The sequence below is a fragment of the Hyperolius riggenbachi genome, chromosome 7 (genome assembly GCF_040937935.1).
Source record: "Hyperolius riggenbachi isolate aHypRig1 chromosome 7, aHypRig1.pri, whole genome shotgun sequence".
In the NCBI taxonomy this organism is placed as follows: domain Eukaryota; kingdom Metazoa; phylum Chordata; class Amphibia; order Anura; family Hyperoliidae; genus Hyperolius; species Hyperolius riggenbachi.
The window spans coordinates 317876520-317898860 of NC_090652.1; the positions used below are offsets into that span (position 1 = coordinate 317876520).

General features: G+C 48.3%; 1 protein-coding gene across 1 annotated transcript in view; it reads right to left on the bottom strand.

Annotated features, from left to right (window-relative positions):
• LOC137525920 (macrophage receptor MARCO-like) overlaps positions 1-22341 on the bottom strand; it is a 78796-nt gene that overhangs the window by 21288 nt on the left and 35167 nt on the right. The window contains exons 4-14 of the mRNA XM_068247132.1: positions 18947-19036; positions 16941-17021; positions 14603-14647; positions 11753-11851; positions 9963-10016; positions 9655-9699; positions 9457-9537; positions 8439-8483; positions 3145-3198; positions 1975-2019; positions 736-834 (exon numbers count right to left, since the gene is read on the bottom strand). Of these exons, the coding sequence (XP_068103233.1) occupies positions 736-834; positions 1975-2019; positions 3145-3198; positions 8439-8483; positions 9457-9537; positions 9655-9699; positions 9963-10016; positions 11753-11851; positions 14603-14647; positions 16941-17021; positions 18947-19036 (738 nt within the window). The remainder of the gene's footprint in view (positions 1-735; positions 835-1974; positions 2020-3144; positions 3199-8438; positions 8484-9456; positions 9538-9654; positions 9700-9962; positions 10017-11752; positions 11852-14602; positions 14648-16940; positions 17022-18946; positions 19037-22341) is intronic.

A 22341-nucleotide genomic window follows, 5' to 3' on the forward strand; every position in this document is an offset into this window, starting at 1 on the left:
TGGTCACATCTGGTGACACAAGTCCTGCATGTGGGGCCTGGTCAGATATGGTGACACAAGTCCTGCATGTGGGGCCTGGTCAGATCTGGTGACACAAGTCCTGCATGTGGGGCCTGGTCAGACCTGGTGACACAAGTCCTGCATGTGGGGCCTGGTCACATCTGGTGACACAAGTCCTGCATGTGGGGCCTGGTCACATCTGGTGACACAAGTCCTGCATGTGGGGCCTGGTCAGACCTGATGACACAAGTCCTGCATGTGGGGCCTGGTCAGATCTGGTGACACAAGTCCTGCATGTGGGGCCTGGTCACATCTGGTGACACAAGTCCAGCATGTGGGGCCTGGTCAGATCTGGTGACACAAGTCCTGCATGTGGGGCCTGGTCACATCTGGTGACACAAGTCCAGCATGTGGGGCCTGGTCAGATCTGGTGACACGAGTCCTGCATGTGGGGCCTGGTCAGACCTGGTGACACAAGTCCTGCATGTGGGGCCTGGTCAGACCTGGTGACACAAGTCCTGCATGTGGGGCCTGGTCACATCTGGTGACACAAGTCCTGCATGTGGGGCCTGGTCAGATCTGGTGACACAAGTCCTGCATGTGGGGCCTGGTCAGACCTGGTGACACAAGTCCTGCATGTGGGGCCTGGTCAGACCTGGTGACACAAGTCCTGCATGTGCTCTCTCCGTTTCTGGGCCTGTCTGTCTTGCGTCTTATACCCGCATCAGGTCTTACCTTGTGAGCCAGGGCTTCCTTTCTCCCCTGGTTGCCCCTTCGGCCCTGCGGGGCCCTGGGATCCGGTGTCTCCTTTACTGCCAGGCAGACCATTGCTTCCTGCACACAAGAAGGGAATATAGAGGAGCGATTATATATTTCATGTACTGAGTGACTGAGAGGGACGCCATCTGCAGCAGATTTCCTATTAGATACGACAGGCAATAAAACAAAAGAAACATCGCTATACATCAAAGAATGACATCCAGCAATGCTCCTCAGGGAGCCATACATATATCTGTCACATTTCAAATTTATATAATTCACAAATTTAGCCCAACTGCTTCCCCCATACTGGTCTTGTTCATCATCAGGGCCGGATTTAAGCCAAGGCCAAATAGGCCATGGCCTATGGCACCACAGGATCAAGGGCAGTGGGCAGAAGACTATACTGGGGGAAAGGGAAGGGTCACCTGGCCACCTATACTGGAGGGAGCGGGGTCATCAGGTTATCTATGCGGAAGGGGAGGAGGGTCATCTGGCTTCTTTAACTAGAAGGAAGAGGAGCGAGAGGGGTCGTCTGGCTACCTATACTGGAGGGAAGCGGCAGGGGTCATCAGGCTAAACTGGAGGAGAGAGAAAGGTCACCTATACTGGAGGGAGGAGGAAGGGTCATCTGGCTACGTATAGGGGGGGGGGGTCATGTAACTGTCTATACTGAAGGGGGTGACTGCTGACAGTGCCTTGGGCGCTAGAGACTACAAATCTGGCCCGGTTCATCATCTCACTTCTTTAGTGCAAACATGAAGTGAAAATAAACTGAAGAGATTTATAAACAATTATATGTACAGTTCTAATCCTCAATAGGACTTCCTGAAATCTCCAAGTCTTCTTTTGGAAGGTTAAAAGTCCAGAGACTGTCTGAGGTATCTGAAGGTAGTTTTTTTAATGCTATTCAACCCACCCACAGACGCATCTTAAACTATCTCTTTCAAGCATTCTCAGAGGGAGGAGTCACATCACAGAGGGAGGAGTCACACCTCAGAGGGAGGGGTCACACGGAAGAGGGAGGGGCTCACATCTCAGAGGGAAAGGTCACACCTCAGAGGGAGGGAGGGTCACATCTCAGAGGGAGGGGGTCACATCTCAGAGGGACGGGCCACATCTCAGAGGAAGAGGTCACACCTCAGAGGGAGGGGCTAACAACTCAGAGGGAGGGGGGGGGTCACATCTCAGATGGAGGGGCCTCTGAGGTCTCACCTGCGCTTCCTCGGTCACCTTTCTGTCCCATGTCTCCCTTGGCACCTGGTGACAAAGCAGTAAGAAAGAAACTGTTACTCTTGAATTATTGTGATTGGAAGTAAGTCAGATCTGCTGCCAGATACTGTTCATCATCACATCCAGACCAGTGCTGCTCGGATACCACTTTTCACTATCTGGATCTAATTTGGATCAGGATACCCACATATCTGATCCGGGTCGGATATCCGAGTTCAAAATTTTCCAATCCGAATCGGATATTGGCACTTGGCACGTGTCAGTTGGCACGTGTAACTTGCGTTGTGTCACATGACACGAGCCACGTGACACTTGGCAAGTGCCACGTGACACGTGCCAAGTGCCACGTGACACGTGCAAAGTGTGGTGAGGACATTAGAGTGTAAGCTCATGTGGTGCAGAGGCTGATGGGAATGGATCAGTGTTCTCTGTACAGCGCTATGGTATATGTCAGAGCTATATAAATGTATAATAATAGTGTGTGACTGTGGTGAGGACATTAGAGTGTAAGCTCCTCTGGTGCAGAGACTGATGGGAATGGATCAGTGACCTCTGTACAGCTCTGTGGTATATGTCAGAGCTATATAAATGTATAATAATAATAGTGTGTGACTGTGGTGAGGACATTAGAGTGTAAGCTCCTCTGGTGCAGAGACTGATGGGAATGGATCAGTGATCTCTGTACAGCGCTGTGGTATATGTCAGAGCTATATAAATGTATAATAATAGTAATGTGTGACTGTGGTGAGGACATTAGAGTGTAAGCTCCTCTGGTGCAGAGACTGATGGGAATGGATCAGTGATCCCTGTACAGCGCTGTGGTATATGTCAGAGCTATATAAATGTATAATAATAATAGTGTGTGACTGTGGTGAGGACATTAGAGTGTAAGCTCCTCTGGTGCAGAGACTGATGGGAATGGATCAGTGATCTCTGTACAGCGCTGTGGTATATGTCAGAGCTATGTAAATGTATAATACCGTAATAATAATAGTGTGTGACTGTGGTGAGGCCATTAGAGTGTAAGCTCCTCTGGTGCAGAGACTGATGGGAATGGATCAGTGATCTCTGTACAGCCCTGTGGTATATGTCAGAGCTATATAATAATGACAGTATCTCACACATACGTTCAGCGGTATGGACATGAGGTACCTGGACTTCCTTTCTCTCCTTTCAGTCCGCTAGTTCCAGGTGCTCCAGGGAAACCTATATAGAGGGGTAAATATATGATATTTCGTCATCACACGGTGTATTCGCTCTGTCAGTAAATGATGATGAATCTGCTGTTTTATCCGATATTGTCGTGACCAACATACTAGTCGCAGTGCCCGTGTTCCGCTAGTGTGACTCGATTTACACCCACACAGTGAAGGCAGCATTTTTCGCGCAATAACAGTCGGGATAATTTAACATAAATGCAGGATGATCACATTGCACATTCGGTGCTACGCAATCCTCTTACCATCCACCAATTACATGTTTTTGTCATTTTTTTTTTTTTTTTTTGCCATAAAAATTTGTGAATGTAAACACTCAGAGAAACCAGACCGGATGCACAATAATAGCATCATAAAGTGCGCGGTGCGACCGTGGCCGGATTTCAGGCAAGGCTATGAAGGCCATGGCCTAGGGAGCCAGGAAGCAAGGGGCGGGCAGTGGGCTGGCACACTCATTCAGTCAAGCTGCCAAACATGTGAACTGTAGCAGTCAAACAAGTGTCTGGGACTCGGGAGATGAAGGGGGCAGCAAACGTGGGCAGCTTATTGTCTGTGACCCGAGCTGTCACTCATCATTACTGCTTCCCGCTCTTCAGTCCAACTCCGCCCTCCACCCAGCTCCAACCTATCAGAGCGGAAAGCATCAATTTGGCCCGTGAACGGACTAAAAATTATAACCATTACGATCATTTCAGATTTAATCAATCCACAATTGATAAAACAATCACCAAACTGGTCATTTATAGTTGATTGACACCATCAGCACTGTCCAATCCAATCACTCAGAAGGTTGATCATTTAGTAAAACTACATGTTAATAATCATGCTTAAATACATTGATTACTAGAACCAATAAAAGTGTACGTTTGTGGGGGGAGGTTGCTGTTAGTCGGGGGTCTGGTGATTGTGGTCTTGGGCGGTAAAAATTACAAATTCGTCCCTATGTGCGACTGGAGAAGATGGCAGTGCGATTTCACAGGACATACAGAGGGATTTTGTGCTTATTCTGATATCAGAAAATATAACAGACAAGTATGAATGAGAATAATTCAGTGAATACATGAAATGACAGCATATTGGCAGATTTACTGAAATATTCTGTACAGAATCAGAATATCTCCCTCTACTGGCTGTCTGTATATCAGCCAGTGCAGCCAGCACTATCGCTGCAAGAGAGTCTAGTGCTTTCAATCAGCCACAAAGACTTGTATTCAGAGCGAGAAGCAGGAAAGTGCAATCACAGTTTATCTTTAAAGATCCCGATAACGGTACAATTTTTCTTTTAGATTTGATCTTTCAACGCAATTTGAAACAAATCGGAAGGCAATTATCGATTGTTCCCAATTAACAGAACGCTTTAAGAAAGTTTTGTATTCTGATTTGATCATAAAATCCAACTTTGGGATTGATATTCTTTTCTTTTCCAATCGACCAAAGAATTGTTTCACATCGTTCTCCACACACGGCGACGGCGCAGTATTCTATACAATTCGATCATAAAAATTGCATCGGAAAATCGAATCTGAAGAAAAAAAATTGTACCGTTAATGCGCAGCTTTAGAATTACACCCCACCTTTGTGCAATCCCTGCAGCCCTGCCATATACATCGCTATAGGATTAGCAGCAGACATTGGGCTTGATTCACAAAGCGGTGCTAACTGTTAGCACGCCTGTGAAAACCCCTTTAGCACGTCTAAACAAGCTTTTCACGCATAAAACTTTACGCGCGTACTGCACAGAGCGCAGGGCGCTCCGCGCGAAATGCCCATTAAAGCCTATGGGACTTAGCGCGCGTAAAACTTTGCGATTGAGAAATCCGGTGCTCACCTACTTAGCACCCTGGTTAGCACGTCTAAAGACTTTAGACGTGCTAAGTAGGTTAGCACCGCTTTGTGAATCAAGCCCAATATCTCTCCTGGCTTCTCTTGTATATTTGCATATGAGAAGAAGCATTATTCCACAGTGTTCCCGACAAGGAATGTCAGAGGGAGAGTGTCACAGCTGCTGCCTGTCACTCATTTAGTGTAGGTGACATGAGTAACAAGGACTCTTGCTCTGAGCAGCTAAGTGCTCTTATAGTAAAGAGGATTGTCTGGGCAGTCTGTGCTGCAGTCAGAGGACAGATTCTGGAACTGGGCTACACACACATTCAATTGCTGGATGGAAAAGCATGATGCAAATGTAACTTTTAGTAACATTTAAATAATTATTTGTGCAGCCGCGATGTGTGCAAGCTCTTTCCTCATACACGTCTAAGTCTGAAAGCTTAGCAAGGAGTACGACTCTCCTCGTATCAATTGAGGCTTCTGCAGCTCATTATTCTGTCGTAGACATTTGCAGCTGAGTTGAACAAATGAGTGGCAGGTTTTGTGGGTAGGTCTGCTACTTTAATTACATAACAGAGGGGCAACGCAAACGTTGCAATATACCGTGCTGTGCTGTGACATGAGGATTCCATTAATGTGGACAGTGCAGTATTGTACCCTGAACACTAGAGGGTGCTCTTAAGCCTTTGCCTGAACAGTCTATACCCAGAAACGGGCCGGGCTGCAGAAATTGATAGGCATAATGGGCTACTGATCAGGTCTTCGATAAACAAATTTATTTAAAAACAAATTTATCATGATGTACAGTAAATAAAAATAACATGTTTGGCAGTGAGTGCCATGGGGGAGGGGAGACTGTCTGTGCGTCCCCCGGTGCGGCCGTGAGTGAATGGAGGGAGACAGGGACCTGTGAGATAACAGCCTGGAAATAATACATGGAGGAGGGAGAGAGGCGTGTGCTGTGCGCCTGCTTCAGCATTATCTGTGAGACTTTCCTTCCAGAGTTCCTTACCTGGCACTCCAGTCATCCCAATGTCTCCTTTACTTCCCATCTGCCCCGCTGGGCCCTGTCCACCGGGGGCGCCAGGCACGGAGCTGGGAAAAAAGGGCGCATGCCGCTAGTGGACAAAAAGGGCGCCGCCATTCACTCCCATAATAAATAGCGTTTAATGGGCGCCGGGTAGGAAAAAAGGGCGCCGGAGCTAAATAAAGTTTATAAACGGCGCCAGGAGCTAAATAAAGTTTACAAACGGCGCCCGGAGCTGTTTAATGATTTATAACTGAACTTGTGGTGATTTACGTTTATAAAATGCACCCGTGCCGAATAACGTTTATGAAAATACTAAACATATTTATCTTATTTAAATAATTAAAACATTATTTAAAGTTTTATCCCTTACTGTTTGTAAAACATTATTATTCACAAAATAAAGCGATCAGTACGTAACGTAAATTGCAAAATATTTTTTTAATCCACAATTAGTAAAACATAATTATCCACATAATAAAGGGGGGTCTTAGGTTTAGGCACCAACAGGGGGGTCTTAGGTTTAGGCACCAACAGGGGGGTCTTAGGTTTAGGCATTAACAGGGGGGTCTTAGGTTTAGGCACCAACAGGGGGGTCTTAGGTTTAGGCATTAACAGGGGGGGTCTTAGGTTTAGGCATTAACAGGGGGGTCTTAGGTTTAGGCACCAAGAGGGGGGTCTAGGGGTTAGGGGTAGGTACAGGGAGGGTTACTTAGGCACCAACAGGGGGGTCTTAGGTTTAGGCACCAACAGGGGGGTCTTAGGTTTAGGCACCAACAGGGGGGTCTTAGGTTTAGGCACCAACAGGGGGGTCTTAGGTTTAGGCACCAACAGGGGGGTCTTAGGTTTAGGCACCAACAGGGGGGTCTTAGGTTTAGGCACCAACAGGGGGGTCTTAGGTTTAGGCACCAACAGGGGGGTCTTAGGTTTAGGCACCAACAGGGGAGTCTAGGGGTTAGGGATAGGTACAGGTAGGGTTCTGTGTAAGAGTAGGCTTAGGTATAGTTTTAGTAAAATTTTAGTAATAATTACTAATGTATTACAACATTTATTACGAACGTAGTTATATTTATATCATCTTTATAAACAATATTTTCAAATTTTATTATAACAACAAACCATAAATGACGGTTATTCACAATAATATACAATTATAACAATTAAACATATATTATTGGTTTTTTTATAAACGTAATTATAAGTTTAACTTTTGAAACAGGGAAGATTAACGTTTTCACAATTTCCGATTTCATAAACATTATTTAATGATTTATAATTTTGTTAAACATTATTTGTAAACGAAATATAGCACACTATATTTATAAACCCTATTAATGATTAATTATTATTTAGAGTTTACACCCCGCGCCCTTTTTGTCCAGGCGCCCTTTTTGTACGTACGCGCCAGGCACACCCATATCACCTGCAATACATACAGGAGAGGGCGGAGAGATCAGAAAATGTGTATACTGTAAATACTTGACTATAAGTCTAGAAAGTGATAGGGGTCGACTTGTACAGAAGTCACTGGCAACACTGAGTAATGTGTGTGCTATTACTGACATTCCCGTTTGCAGCTATATACCCAGTGGTAAGTGATCATTTCTTCATAAACAAAGGCCAAGAAAACACAGGTGTGAAAGTCCTGGCCACAACAATTACCAAGAAAGGGACAGGGGAGAAACACTGGGCTGCAGGATGGGGGGGGGGGGGGGGGGGATAATTGCAGCACTTGGGGGACAGGAGGCAAGGGTTAATGGCTGCAATACTTTTTTTATTAATGTTACAGTGTTTTTAATGTTTTAATGTTACAATCTATCAGAAAAAATTGATTGTAATTCTCAGATTAAAAAAGAAATATAAAAAATTGCATGGTGTGGGGGACTCGTTTACTGTGTATGATGTCACACAGCTGCAGCTCCACCCCTTTCCTGTCATTGGCCACAGAAATTTATAGGGGGGAGGAGATTTCTATCGCAGAGTTTCGTTTGTGTGAACCGGTCATTCACGTGTGGCGCTTCTAGTGATGTAGTATGGACGGTGAAACATCCCCACTGGAAAAATGGTGCAAATTCTCAAACAATCTATTTTAATTCCAGGTTGTGAGGCAACAACACATAAAAAAATGGGAGTGGGGGGAGGGGGGGCGGGTACTTCAGCATGGCCCTGTACAGTGCATGCCGGCAATTCCATTGTGTGTCTGTCTGCTACAAGGACCAGTTCCAGGGAGAGTCATGTCAGTCTAGGATAAATCTGCTTCTGTGTCGGTGTCGCCATCACTTCCTGTCAGAAATCAGATACATCTCACGCAGGGGGCGCCAACAGCAGTGAAGAAACATTTGTGATAAACATAAAACGATGTAGGAAGGTCTCACCTTTTGGTCCGTCTCGTCCCGGTAAGCCCATCTCCCCCTTCCCCCCTGCAGAGAAGAGACATCATTATAGGACAGGTCAGTGTAACACAGGGCATATACATTTACCATAAGTCAATGTAGGCGCATGCCTACAGGCGTCTGATAATGGAAAGGCGGCTCACTCTCCTCCCTGAGTGCCTCCCTCCCTCCTTCCCTACGCAGAGTCCTGAGCAGAGTGTAAATGAGAGATTACTCACCCAGCTATCGGCATTCCACTGACGAGATCGCCCTTCAGTCAGGAGCACCTCTAGCTACTTAATGCTACGGGACACCTCTAGCTACAATATTGGGGCACCTCTAGCTACAATACTGGGGTACCTCTAGCTACAATACTGGGGGTACCTCTAGCTACAATACTGGGGGTACCTCTAGCTACCTAATAGTAAGGGGCACCTGTAACTACCTATGACGGGTAAGGGAGAAGTGACAGCTTGGCCAGCCAGCACACTTGCAGGGGATTCGGCAGGGTTTGTAGAGTAATGGAGGGCGGAGTCTAGGGTGCCAGGATATCTGTGCCTATAGGCTCCTGTGATGTAAATCCAGGCCTGGTATCGCAATCAGCCAAATACTTCATGTGGCCAATCAGCATCTCATCCTTATTCTCCTGACCCCATCTTCTGCCATACTAGGGGGTGTAGGGAAGAGGTGGGGTAAAAAAGAGGGGTACAGGGAAGGAATGGTGGTGCAGGAAGAGGGGTACAGGGAAGGAATGGGGAAGCAGGAAGAGGGGTGAAGGGAAGGATAGGGGATTCAGAAAGAGGGGTTCAGGAAAGGGGTACAGGGAAGGAATAGGGGTGTAGGAAGGGGATACAGAGAAGCAATGGGGGTGCAGGAAGTAGGGGGGCATGGAAAGGATTCTCTTCAGGTGGGATTAGTTGGCAGCTGAGGGGTTTTGGCCTCTCCGATATGAGAGTAGTCGGATCTGGATTGGCCATTGTCTCTAATCCCCCATAATGCACTGCAATGCCTAAATATTTACCGCTGGGTCCTGGTGGTCCTGGAGGTCCAGAAGGTCCTGCTAGTCCGGAGTTCCCTTTTTCTCCAATGTGTCCGGGAGTTCCTGAAATCAGAGGAAGAGCAGATGTGATGAGTATAACCCCCATCATCCACATACGGGTACCTTCATCCTGCCTAGCCAACAAGAGCTTACAATCTACGGGCGGACGGGTCACCTCACCTGCCACTCCGGAGTCGCCCTTCCTTCCAGACTCTCCTTTCACTCCTGGAAGAGAAGAGACCCCAGAGATTTCATGTCACTTCATGTCAGTGTGGCTGCTGATTACTGATACAGGAGAATGTGAGCGATACAACAGAACTGGTCCACATACATTATCTGCAGCCCCCGTATGGGTCATATCAGCTTCTAGCAAGAGATGCTGAAAGATGAGTGGATTTGCACTTTGTGGCATCACATGCAGCAGAGCACACAAGAGTGCAGCACAACATTTGAGAGGGTTTCGGGCTGTCACTCACAGGCTGACATACCTGGGTCTCCTTTGTCTCCTTTCTGTGCGCTGGTTCCGGGTACTCCAGGGGGGCCTGTCCGGGGGAAACACAGATCACCATTGTATGCAATTTACAGCAATTTTACTACAATCGCTACATTTAAAATAAAATCACTACAAGAAACACCGGAGATCGCTGTATAAATCGCCAGCAAAAAGACTGAGCAATTGTGATGTGTATTGGGCGCCGTGGCAGCAAGACAAACATCTCTATGTAACGTGACAGGTCACCGATCTACTGCCACACATCCCATGGGACCAGTGAGACACAAGCATGCAATCATCAATTATCCCCCTGGTCACATGATTATCGGTCTGTTGGTCAGGTTCACTCCTCTATAAAGGCCTACAGGAATACAGTCGATGCCCCGTTCACACTGCACGCGTTTCCAGTCGCGTTTTGGAAACGCGTGCAGGTGGCCGACACGCACGACATCAGACATTGCATAGAGTGCAATGTCTGATGTTCACACTGCATGCGTTCCGGACCTGTGCGGTCCGGGAACGCATGCTGCACGCATTTTTTGTAAAAACGCGTGGCTGTCCCATTCACTTTCAGTGAATGGGATCAGCCACGCAACGCACAGAGACGCACATGACGTGCGATCCTGTGTGTTGTGTTCTGAACGGAACGCGCCTGCGTTCCGTGATATGAACGGGGCCTTTTCCTCCTGCATTTACTGATGGCCAAATGGCACAAATTCATTCAAATGATGCACTCCAGGAGGTGGGACTCTGTATGCAACTAACAGACTGGCCTTGCATCTTCTTCAGGCTGGGAAAGGGGCAGGATTTTCAGGCTATTTCATACTGCTGTCACCCACAATACTTGCCTCTGGCTAATAAAGACCCACCCACCTTGCCCTCCAGATACTCCTTTCCTCATCCCATCATGCTATCTCATTTACCAATATTCTACTATTAAATTGTAAAGAAGTTTTGTAAAATATTTGAATATAGCTAAACCTAACCCTACTCTCACACAGAACCTTCCTTACCTGACGCCCAACCGTAACTTCCCCCCGCATGCACAAATACCCTTCCTGATGCCTAATCTTAACTGCCCCCCGCCGCACACACACACCCTACATAACCCTAACACCACCCCCCACGAAAAAAACACCCTACCTGATGCTTAACCCTAACTGCTCTCCCCCCTTCCCCCCTGCGGCACAAACACCCTACCTGATGCCTAACTCTGACCCCACGCCATCAAGCGCTGCCCCCTGTAGCCGAACAGACAAAAAAAAAAAATAGATATAATAATAAATAAAAATAAATAATTTTGCGGGCACTGCTGTAGGCGCCCATTGAAATAACAGCATTGAGGGCTAATTTTGGCACCCAAATTTTCTCTCATTACCGCTATTTCGATAGGCGCCAATGGCGGGAAACAAACCAATTGCGGGCACCCAAATTGCCGGCTTCAGAATGGGAGGGAGGCCCTAAGTGACTGCTTGTTTATTTTGCCTGGGCAAGCAGCACCCCCGTCTTCACTGATGAATGGGCGTGGCCCTCTCTCTGGTGGGTACGTCTGCTGCTGTGATTGGTTGTTTTATGCATTTACTCCATTACTCCCTCTTGTACTTCTGTGAACCGCGAGATGTTCTCTAAACCATTAATAATAACAATATAATGTAGAGCTGGGAGGACACCATAATGGAGGGACAGATTGCAGCGCCGCATTGACTGATGGAGGCCTCTGGGGGTCTCCAGCGCTGAAATGTACGTGAGGACGAGACGTATTTCTACTTAATGGTTATTCCTTACCTTGATTTCCATTAACACCACTGTCACCTTTGTCTCCTTTCTGTCCTGCTGGACCGGGACCACCGGGGGCGCCGGTGACGCCAGAAATGCCTCTGTCACCTGCAATGTCAAACAACAGCCTTCATATACCAGCTGACACCTGGGAACCACAATGACCCCAACCACTCCCAGGAGCCAAGCCAAGACCATGACAACGCTAAGCAACTGGGCCATTCCTGGTCCTGAGAGGTCCCACCTCCACCATGATGGCTCCTGGCAACCACACTGACTTCCAGCAGTAATAATAGGATATGACCACCATGATTTACTCCTGGCAGCCATGATAACCTCCAGCACTAGGCGCTGGTAACCATGGTGACTCCAAGCAACTATCTGGGCTTACAGCAGTAATAACAGATGCTGGTAACCATGGTGACTCCTGGCAACCATCTGGGCGTCCAGCAACAATAACAGGTGCTGGTAACCATGGTGACTCCTGGCAACCAACTGGGTGTCCAGAAACAATAACAGGTGCTGGTAACCATGGTGGCTCCTGGCAACCATCTGGGCTTCCAGCAGCAATAACAGGTGCTGGTAACCATGGTGGCTCCTGGCAACCATCTGGGCTTCCAGCAGCAATAACAGGTGCTGGTAACCATGGTGACTCCAAGCAACCATCTGGGCTTCCAGCAGCAATAACAGGTGCTGGTAACCATGGTGACTCCAAGCAACCATCTGGGCTTCCAGCAGTAATAACAGGTGCTGGTAACCATGGTGACTCCTGGCAACCATCTGGGTGTCCATCAGCAATAACAGGTGCTGGTAACCATGGTGACTCCTGGCAGCAGTGAGATACCATGTCAGTCATCATGACTCCTGGTAGTAGTAGCAATAAGCGAAGCAGGTCTTCTTGGTGGCGGTGCACAGCGCTGGCCGTGTTGCACTTGAGTTGGGCGCCGCTATAGAAACAACAGTTCACAGCCTGCAAATACGGTTATTCAAGGTCCTGCCAATTGCCGGGCCTGTAATACTTCTCCCTTCCCCCAAGTTGACTTGGAGGGTAAATAGTATTAAATGCTGCCAGGAATTTCAGAGGGAGCAGGCTGAGCCATCATTCAGCTCACCCTGCACCTAACTAACTGGCAATGTTACAATACGTACTCGCAATAGGGCCCAGCAGCCATGATGTCTCCTGGGTGAAGCAAGAATCTCCAGCAGCCATGATGACTCCTGGCAGCAAAACGAAGCTCCGGCAGTCATGATGACTCCTGGCAGCATAGGGAAGCTCCGCCAGCCATGATGACTCCTGGCAGCATAGGGAAGCTCCGCCAGCCATGATGACTCCTGGCAGCAAAACGAAGCTCCGGCAGCCATGATGACTCCTGGCAGCAGAACGAAGCTCCGGCAGCCATGATGACTCCTGGCAGCAGAACGAAGCTCCGGCAGCCATGATGACTCCTGGCAGCATAAGGAAGCTCCGGCAGCCATGGTGACTCCTGGCAGCATGAAGAAGCTGCGGCAGCCATGATGACCCCTGGCAACATAAAGAAGCTCCGGCAGCCATGATGACTCCTGGCAGCATGAAGAAGCTCCGGCAGCCATGATGACTCCTGGCAGCATAAAGAAGCACCGGCAGCCATGATGATTTCTGGCAGCATAAAGAAACTCCGGCAACCATGATGACTCCTGGCAGCATAAAGAAGCTCCGGCAGCCATGATGACTTGTGGCAACATAAAGAAGCTCCGGCAGCCATGATGACTCCTGGCAGCATGAAGAAGCTCCAGCAGCCATGATGACTTCTGGCAGCATAAAGAAGCTCCGGCAGCCATGATGACTTCTGGCAGCATAAAGAAGCTCCGGCTGCCATGATGACTTCTGGCAGCATAAAGAATCTCCGGCAACCATGATGACTCCTGGCAGCATAAGGAAGCTCCGGCAGCCATGCTGACTCCTGGCAGCATAAAGAAGCTCCGGCAGCCATGATGACTTCTGGCAGCAAAAAGAAGCTCCGGCAGCCATGATGACTCCTGGAAGCATGAAGAAGCTCCGGCAGCCATGATGACTTCTGGCAGCATAAAGAGGCTCCGGCAGCCATGATGACTTCTGGCAGCAAAAAGAAGCTCCGGCAGCCTTGATGACTCCTGGCAGCATAAAGAAGCTCCGGCAGCCTTGATGACTCCTGGCAGCATAAAGAAGCTCCGGCAGCCATGATGACTCCTGGCAGCATAAAGAAGCTCCGGCAGCCATGAAAACTCCTGGCAGCATAAAGAGGCTCCGGCAGCCATGATGACTTCTGGCAGCATAAAGAAGCTCCGGCAGCCATGATGACTTCTGGCAGCATAAAGAAGCTCCGGCAGCCATGATGACTTCTGGCAGCATAAAGAAGCTCCAGCAGTCATGATGACTCCTAGCAGCATAAAGAAGCTCCGGCAGCCATGATGACTTCTGGCAGCGTAAAGAAGCTCCGGCAGCCATGATGACTTCTGGCAGCGTAAAGAAGCTCCAGGAAGCCATGGTGACTCCTGGCAGCATGAAGAAGCTCCGGCAGCCATAATGACTCCTGGCAGCATAAAGAAGCTCCGGCAGCCATGAAAACTCCTGGCAGCATAAAGAAGCTCCAGCAGCCATGATGACTCCTGGCAGCATAAAGAAGCTCCAGCAGTCATGATGACTCCTAGCAGTAGCAATAATCCTTGGCAGTAGTGAGAAGCCCTGGAAGCCATGATTACTGCTGTCATAGTAAGAAGCTCCAGCAGGTGGCAGCCATGATGACTCCTGGCAGCAGAAGGCAGCTACAGCAGCCATGATTACTCCTGGCAGTCACCATACATTTCATGAAAAGAAGAATAGATTACTTGACATGACTTTACCTTTTTGGCCATCCTGCCCCGGCGCCCCTGGCTCCCCTTTCATCCCTTCAGGAGACACATATATTAATCATTATATAAAAATTCATTATATAACAATCATTCATCAGTGCATTGTAGTTATACATAGTTATGTAGTTACATATAAGAAAGCATTATAGCATAGCATGAAATTATAGCCTATGTGACAGAAATCTCTAATAAATTATAAAATATAATAAAATGCTTCTAGTGATGGTCGTGTCTAGGAGAAGTCATGGAGAAGCATGTGATCAGTGTGGTCAGGTAATAGATATGCAAGTTTCTGATTAGTGATGGTCATGTCTAGGAGAAGTCATGCAGAAGCATGTGATCAGTCTGGTCAGGTGATAGATATGGAAGTCTCTGATTAGTGATGGTCGTGTCTAGGAGAAGTCATGGAGAAGCATGTGGTCAGGTGATAGATATGTAAGTCTCTGATTAGTGACGGTCGTGTCTAGGAGAAGCATGTGATCAGGTGATAGATATGCAAGTCTCTGATTAGTGATGGTCATGACTAGGAGAAGTCATGGAGAAGCATGTGATCAGTCTGGTCAGGTGATGGATATGTAAGTGTCTGATTAGTGATGCTCATGTCTAGGAGAAGTCATGGAGAAGCATGTGATCAGTGTGGTCAGGTGATGGATATGTAATTCTCTGATTAGTGATGGTCCTGTCTAGGAGAAGTAATGGAGAAGCATGTGATCAGTGTGGTCAGGTGATAGATATGTAAGTCTCTGATTAGTGATGGTCGTGTGTAGGAGAAGTAATGGAGAAGCATGTGATCAGTGTGGTCAGGTGATAGATATGTAAGTCTCTGATTAGTGATGGTCGTGTCTAGGAGAAGTCATAGAGAAGCATGTGATCAGTGTGGTCAGGTGATAGATATGTAAGTCTCTGATTAGTGATGGTCATGTCTAGGAGAAGTCATGGAGAAGCATGTGATCAGTGTGGTCAGGTGATGGATATGTAATTCTCTGATTAGTGATGGTCGTGTCTAGGAGGAGTCATGGAGAAGCATGTGATCAGTGTGGTCAGGTGATAGATATGTAAGTCTCTGATTAGTGATGGTCATGTCTAGGAGAAGTCATGGAGAAGCATGTGATCAGTGTGGTCAGGTGATAGATATGTAAGTCTCTGATTAGTGATGGTCGTGTCTAGGAAAAGTCATGGAGAAACATGTGATCAGTCTGGTCAGGTGATAGATATGCAAGTTTCTGATTAGTGATGGTCATGTCTAGGAGAAGTCATGGAGAAGCATGTGATCAGTGTGGTCAGGTGATAGATATGTAAGTCTCTGATTAGTGATGGTCGTGTCTAGGAGAAGTCATGGAGAAACATGTGATCAGTCTGGTCAGGTGATAGATATGCAAGTCTCTGATTAGTGATGGTCATGTCTAGGAGAAGTCATGGAGAAGCATGTGATCAGTGTGGTCAGGTGATAGATATGCAAGTCTCTGATTAGTGATGGTCATGACTAGGAGAAGTCATGGAGAAGCATGTGATCAGTCTGGTCAGGTGATGGATATGCAAGTCTCTGATTAGTGATGGTCATGTCTAGGATAAGTCATGGAGAAGCATGTGATCAGTGTGGTCAGGTGATAGATATGCAAGTCTCTGATTAGTGATGGTCGTGTCTAGGAGAAGTCATCGAGAAGCATGTGATCAGTGTGGTCAGGTGATAGATATGTAAGTCTCTGATTCGTGATGGCCTTGTCTAGGAGAAGTCATGGAGAAGCTTGTGATCAGTCTGGTAAGGTGATAGATATGTAAGTCTCGGATTAGTGATGGTCGTGTCTAGGGGAAGTCATGGAGAAGCATGTGATCAGTCTGGTCAGGTGATAGATATGTAAGTCTCTGATTCGTGATGGCCTTGTCTAGGAGAAGTCATGGAGAAGCATGTGATCAGTCTGGTCAGGTGATAGATATGTAAGTCTCGGATTAGTGATGTCATGTCTAGGAGAAGTCATGGAGAAGCATGTGATCAGTCTGGTCAGGTGATAGATATGTAAGTCTCTGATTAGTGATGGTCGTGTCTAGAAGAAGTCATGGAGAAGCATGTGATCAGTCTGGTCAGGTGATTTATATGTAAGTCTCTATTTAGCGATGGGCATGTCTAGGAGAAGTCATGGAGAAGTATGTGATCAGTCTGGTCAGGTGATGGATATGTAAGTCTCTATTTAGCGATGGTCATGTCTAAGAGAAGTCATGGAGAAGCATGTGATCAGTGTGGTCAGGTGATAAATATGTAAATCTATCTTTCTCATCTGTATACTGGGTCACATGATCTCCCTCTCTTGTGCTAGCATTGGCTGCTGCTCACCGTCTCTGCCGTTAGTTCCAGCTGGTCCTGGAGGTCCCTGCGGCCCAGGAAGTCCCACCACTTCTCCACTTCTGCCGTCTCCTGTAACAAGGTGACACATGATCACATGACATCACTGCTGTCTGAGTGGAACAGTAAAGGGTTGTCACTGAACAGCACTACCAAAAAGCAGACCCTGTATATGTGATAAGCCAACATGGCAGCTCCCGTGTGGAAACAGATCTACAGATTACACACTGAAACCTGAAATATTAATATGCAATTATCACATTATTTAAGCTGGTTGCCCCGAAAGAGTAATATAAAAAACAGTATATCCACCCGGAACAAAAGCTTGCAATAATCGGTACAGCGGGGATAAACTGTACTGATAGATTGAGGAACACCAGACCACCATTTTCACCTTGTTGTACTAAATACCGCCTAACAAAGATGGATGCCTTTAAGACACGCCCCTACCACACCTCCAGACATTTGGCTCCAGAAGAGAGGCAGCTGAGGAAGAATGAGGCATGGAGGATCTGGTTCCAGAAGAGATACAGCTGAGGAAAAATGAGGGGTGGGAGAGAACTAAGGACATTTGAGTGATTGTGGTGATGTGGTTGCAGAAGAGGGAAAGCTGAGGAAGAATGAGGCATGGAGGATCTGGTTCCAGAAGAGGGAAAGCTGAGGAAGAATGAGGCATGGAGGATCTGGTTCCAGAAGAGGGAAAGCTGAGGAAGAATGAGGCATGGAGGATCTGGTTCCAGAAGAGGGAAATTTGAGGAAGAATGAGGCATGGAGGATCTGGTTCCAGAAGAGGGAAATTTGAGGAAGAATGAGGCATGGAGGACCTGGTTCCAAAAGAGGGACATTTGAGGAAGAATGGGGCATGGAGGATCTGGTTCCAGAAGAGGGAAAGCTGAGGAAGAATGAGGCATGGAGGATCTGGTTCCAGAAGAGGGAAAGCTGAGGAAGAATGAGGCATGGAGGATCTGGTTCCAGAAGAGGGAAAGCTGAGGAAGAATGAGGCATGGAGGATCTGGTTGCAGAAGAGGGAAAGCTGAGGAAGAATGAGGCATGGAGGATCTGGTTCCAGAAGAGGGAAATTTGAGGAAGAATGAGGCATGGAGGATCTGATTCCAGAAGAGGGAAATTTGAGGAAGAATGAGGCATGGAGGACCTGGTTCCAGAAGAGGGACATTTGAGGAAGAATGAGGCATGGAGGATCTGGTTCCAGAAGAGGGAAAGCTGAGGAAGAATGAGGCATGGAGGATCTGGTTCCAGAAGAGGGAAAGCTGAGGAAGAATGAGGCATGGAGGATCTGGTTCCAGAAGAGGGAAAGCTGAGGAAGAATGAGGCATGGAGGATCTGGTTCCAAAAGAGGGAAAGCTGAGGAAGAATGAGGCATGGAGCATCTGGTTCCAGAAGAGGGAAATTTGAGGAAGAATGAGGCATGGAGGATCTGGTTGCAGAAGAGGGAAATTTGAGGAAGAATGAGGCATGGAGGATCTGGTTCCAGAAGAGGGAAAGCTGAGGAAGAATGAGGCATGGAGGATCTGGTTCCAGAAGAGGGAAAGCTGAGGAAGAATGAGGCATGGAGGATCTGGTTCCAGAAGAGGGACATTTGAGGAAGAATGAGGCATGGAGGATCTGGTTCCAGAAGAGGGACATTTGAGGAAGAATGAGGCATGGAGGATCTGGTTCCAGAAGAGGGAAACTTGAGGAAGAATGAGCGACAGGGGGGTCTGGTTCCAGAAGATCTCTGACACTGTTTGGTAATTTAGAGGAACTGTTGTCTCCACTGGGGTGGGCAACACAAAGCCTAAGCATGGCTACCTATAATTCTTTCTAAGTTATTATTATGAAGGATGATGTATATAGCACCATCATCTATTGTGGTGCTGTACACAGTAAGAAACAAGCATGGGTGTATAAAATATGGGGATATACAGTACATGTAAAGCCCACATCATAGAACATCCACAATGCAGCAAAAGGGAAAGTATCCAGGTCTGTGATCTCACCTGTGTCACCTTTCTGTCCCTTCAGTCCTGGAATCCCAGGTGCTCCCGAGGGTCCTCTGTCCCCTGGCCGGCCGTCCTTTCCAGGTGTCCCTGGTAGAGACATGAATTTCATGTTACCAGATACCAAATAATCCTTTCTGACTGTATACTAAAGGCTAGACTGATATCCCTGCCCTGGCACATGTGCCCATATCCATACCCTGACACACATACCCACACCTGTGCCCTGACACATGTACCCACATCCGTACCCTGAGACTATACCCATATCCGTACCTGGACACACATACCCACACCTGTGCACTGGCAATTATACCCACATCCCTGCCCTGGCACATGTGCCCACATCCGTACCCTGACACACATACCCACACCTGTGCCCTGACACATGTACCCACATCCGTACCCTGAGACTATACCCATATCCGTACCCGGACACACATACCCACACCTGTGCACTGGCAATTATACCCACATCCCTGCCCTGGCACATGTGCCCACATCCGTACCCTGACACACATACCCACACCTGTGCCCTGACACATGTACCCACATCCGTACCCTGAGACTATACCCATATCCGTACCCGGACACACATACCCACACCTGTGCACTGGCAATTATACCCACATCCCTGCCCTGGCACATGTGCCCACATCCGTACCCTGACACACATACCCACCTGTACCCGGACACACATACCCACACCTGTGCACTGGCAATTATACCCACATCCCTGCCCTGGCACATGTGCCCACATCCGTACCCTGACACACATACCCACCTGTACCCGGACACACATACCCACACCTGTGCACTGGCAATTATACCCACATCCCTGCCCTGGCACATGTGCCCACATCCGTACCCTGACACACATACCCACACCTGTGCCCTGACACATGTACCCACATCCGTACCCTGAGACTATACCCATATCCGTACCCTGACACACATACCCACATCCGTACCCTGAGACTATACCCACATCCCTGCCCTGCACATATACCCACACCTGTGCCCTGGCACATATACCCACATCCGTACCCTGAGACTATACCCACATCCCTGCCCTGGCACATGTGCCCACATCCGTACCCTGACACACATACCCACACCTGTGCCCTGACACATGTACCCACATCCGTACCCTGAGACTATACCCATATCCGTACCCTGACACACATACCCACATCCGTACCCTGAGACTATACCCACATTCCTGCCCTGCACATATACCCACACCTGTGCCCTGGCACATATACCCACATCCGTACCCTGAGACTATACCCACATCCCTGCCCTGACACACATACCCACATCCCTGCCCTGGCACTATACCCACACCTGTGCCCTGACACATATACCCACATCCCTGCCCTGACACATGTACCCACATCCGTACCCTGAGACTATACCCACATCCATACCCTGACACACATACCCACATCCGTACCCTGACACACATACCCACATCCGTACCCTGAGACTATACCCATATCCGTACCCTGACACACATACCCACATCCATACCCTGAGACTATACCCACATCCCTGCCCTGACACTATACCCACACCTGTGCCCTGACACATATACCCACATCCCTGCCCTGACACATGTACCCACATCCGTACCCTGAGACTATACCCACATCCATACCCTGACACACATACCCACATCCGTACCCTGAGACTATACCCACATCCCTGCCCTGCACATATACCCACACCTGTGCCCTGGCACATATACCCACATCCGTACCCTGAGACGATACCCACATCCCTGCCCTGACACTATACCCACACCTGTGCCCTGACACATATACCCACACCTGTGCCCTGACACATGTACCCACATCCGTACCCTGAGACTATACCCACATCCATACCCTGACACATGTACCCACATCCATACCCTGACACACATACCCACACCTGTGCCCTGACACATGTACCCACATCCGTACCCTGAGACTATACCCACATCCGTACCCTGAGACTATACCCACATCCGTACCCTGACACATGTACCCACATCCATACCCTGACACTATACCCACATCCATACCCTGACACATGTACCCACATCCGTACCCTGAGACTATACCCACATCCATACCCTGACACATGTGCCCACATCCGTACCCTGACACACATACCCACACCTGTGCCCTGACACATGTACCCACATCCGTACCCTGAGACTATACCCACATCCATACCCTGACACATGTACCCACATCCGTACCCTGAGACTATACCCACATCCATACCCTGACACATGTACCCACATCCGTACCCTGAGATTATACCCACATCCATACCCTGACACACATACCCACACCTGTGCCCTGACACATGTACCCACATCCGTACCCTGACACATGTGCCCACATCTGTACCCTGAGACTATACCCACATCCATACCCTGACACATGTACCCACATCCATACCCTGACACATGTACCCACATCCGTACCCTGAGACTATACCCACATCCATACCCTGACACATGTACCCACATCCCTGCCCTGACACATGTGCCCACATCCGTACCCTGAGACTATACCCACATCCATACCCTGACACATGTACCCACATCCATACCCTGACACTATACCCACATCCATACCCTGACACATGTACCCACATCCATACCCTGACACATGTACCCACATCCATACCCTGACACATGTACCCACATCCGTACCCTGACACATGTACCCACATCCATACCCTGACACATGTACCCACATCCATACCCTGACACATGTACCCACATCCATACCCTGACACTATACCCACATCCATACCCTGACACATGTACCCACATCCATACCCTGACACATGTACCCACATCCATACCCTGACACATGTACCCACATCCGTACCCTGACACATGTACCCACACCTGTGCCCTGACACACGTACCCACACCTGTGCCCTGACACATGTACCCACATCCGTACCCTGAGACTATACCCACATCCATAACCTGACACATGTGCCCACACCTGTGCCCTGACACATGTACCCACATCCGTACCCTGAGACTATACCCACATCCATACCCTGACACATGTACCCACATCCCTGCCCTGACACATGTACCCACATCCCTGCCCTGACACATGTACCCACATCCATACCCTGACACATGTACCCACATCCCTGCCCTGACACATGTACCCACATCCATACCCTGACACACATACCCACATCCATACCCTGACACACATACCCACATCCATACCCTGACACATGTACCCACATCCGTACCCTGAGACTATACCCACATCCGTACCCTGACACATGTACCCACATCCCTGCCCTGACACATGTACCCATATCCGTACCCTGAGACTATACCCACATCCGTACCCTGACACATGTAC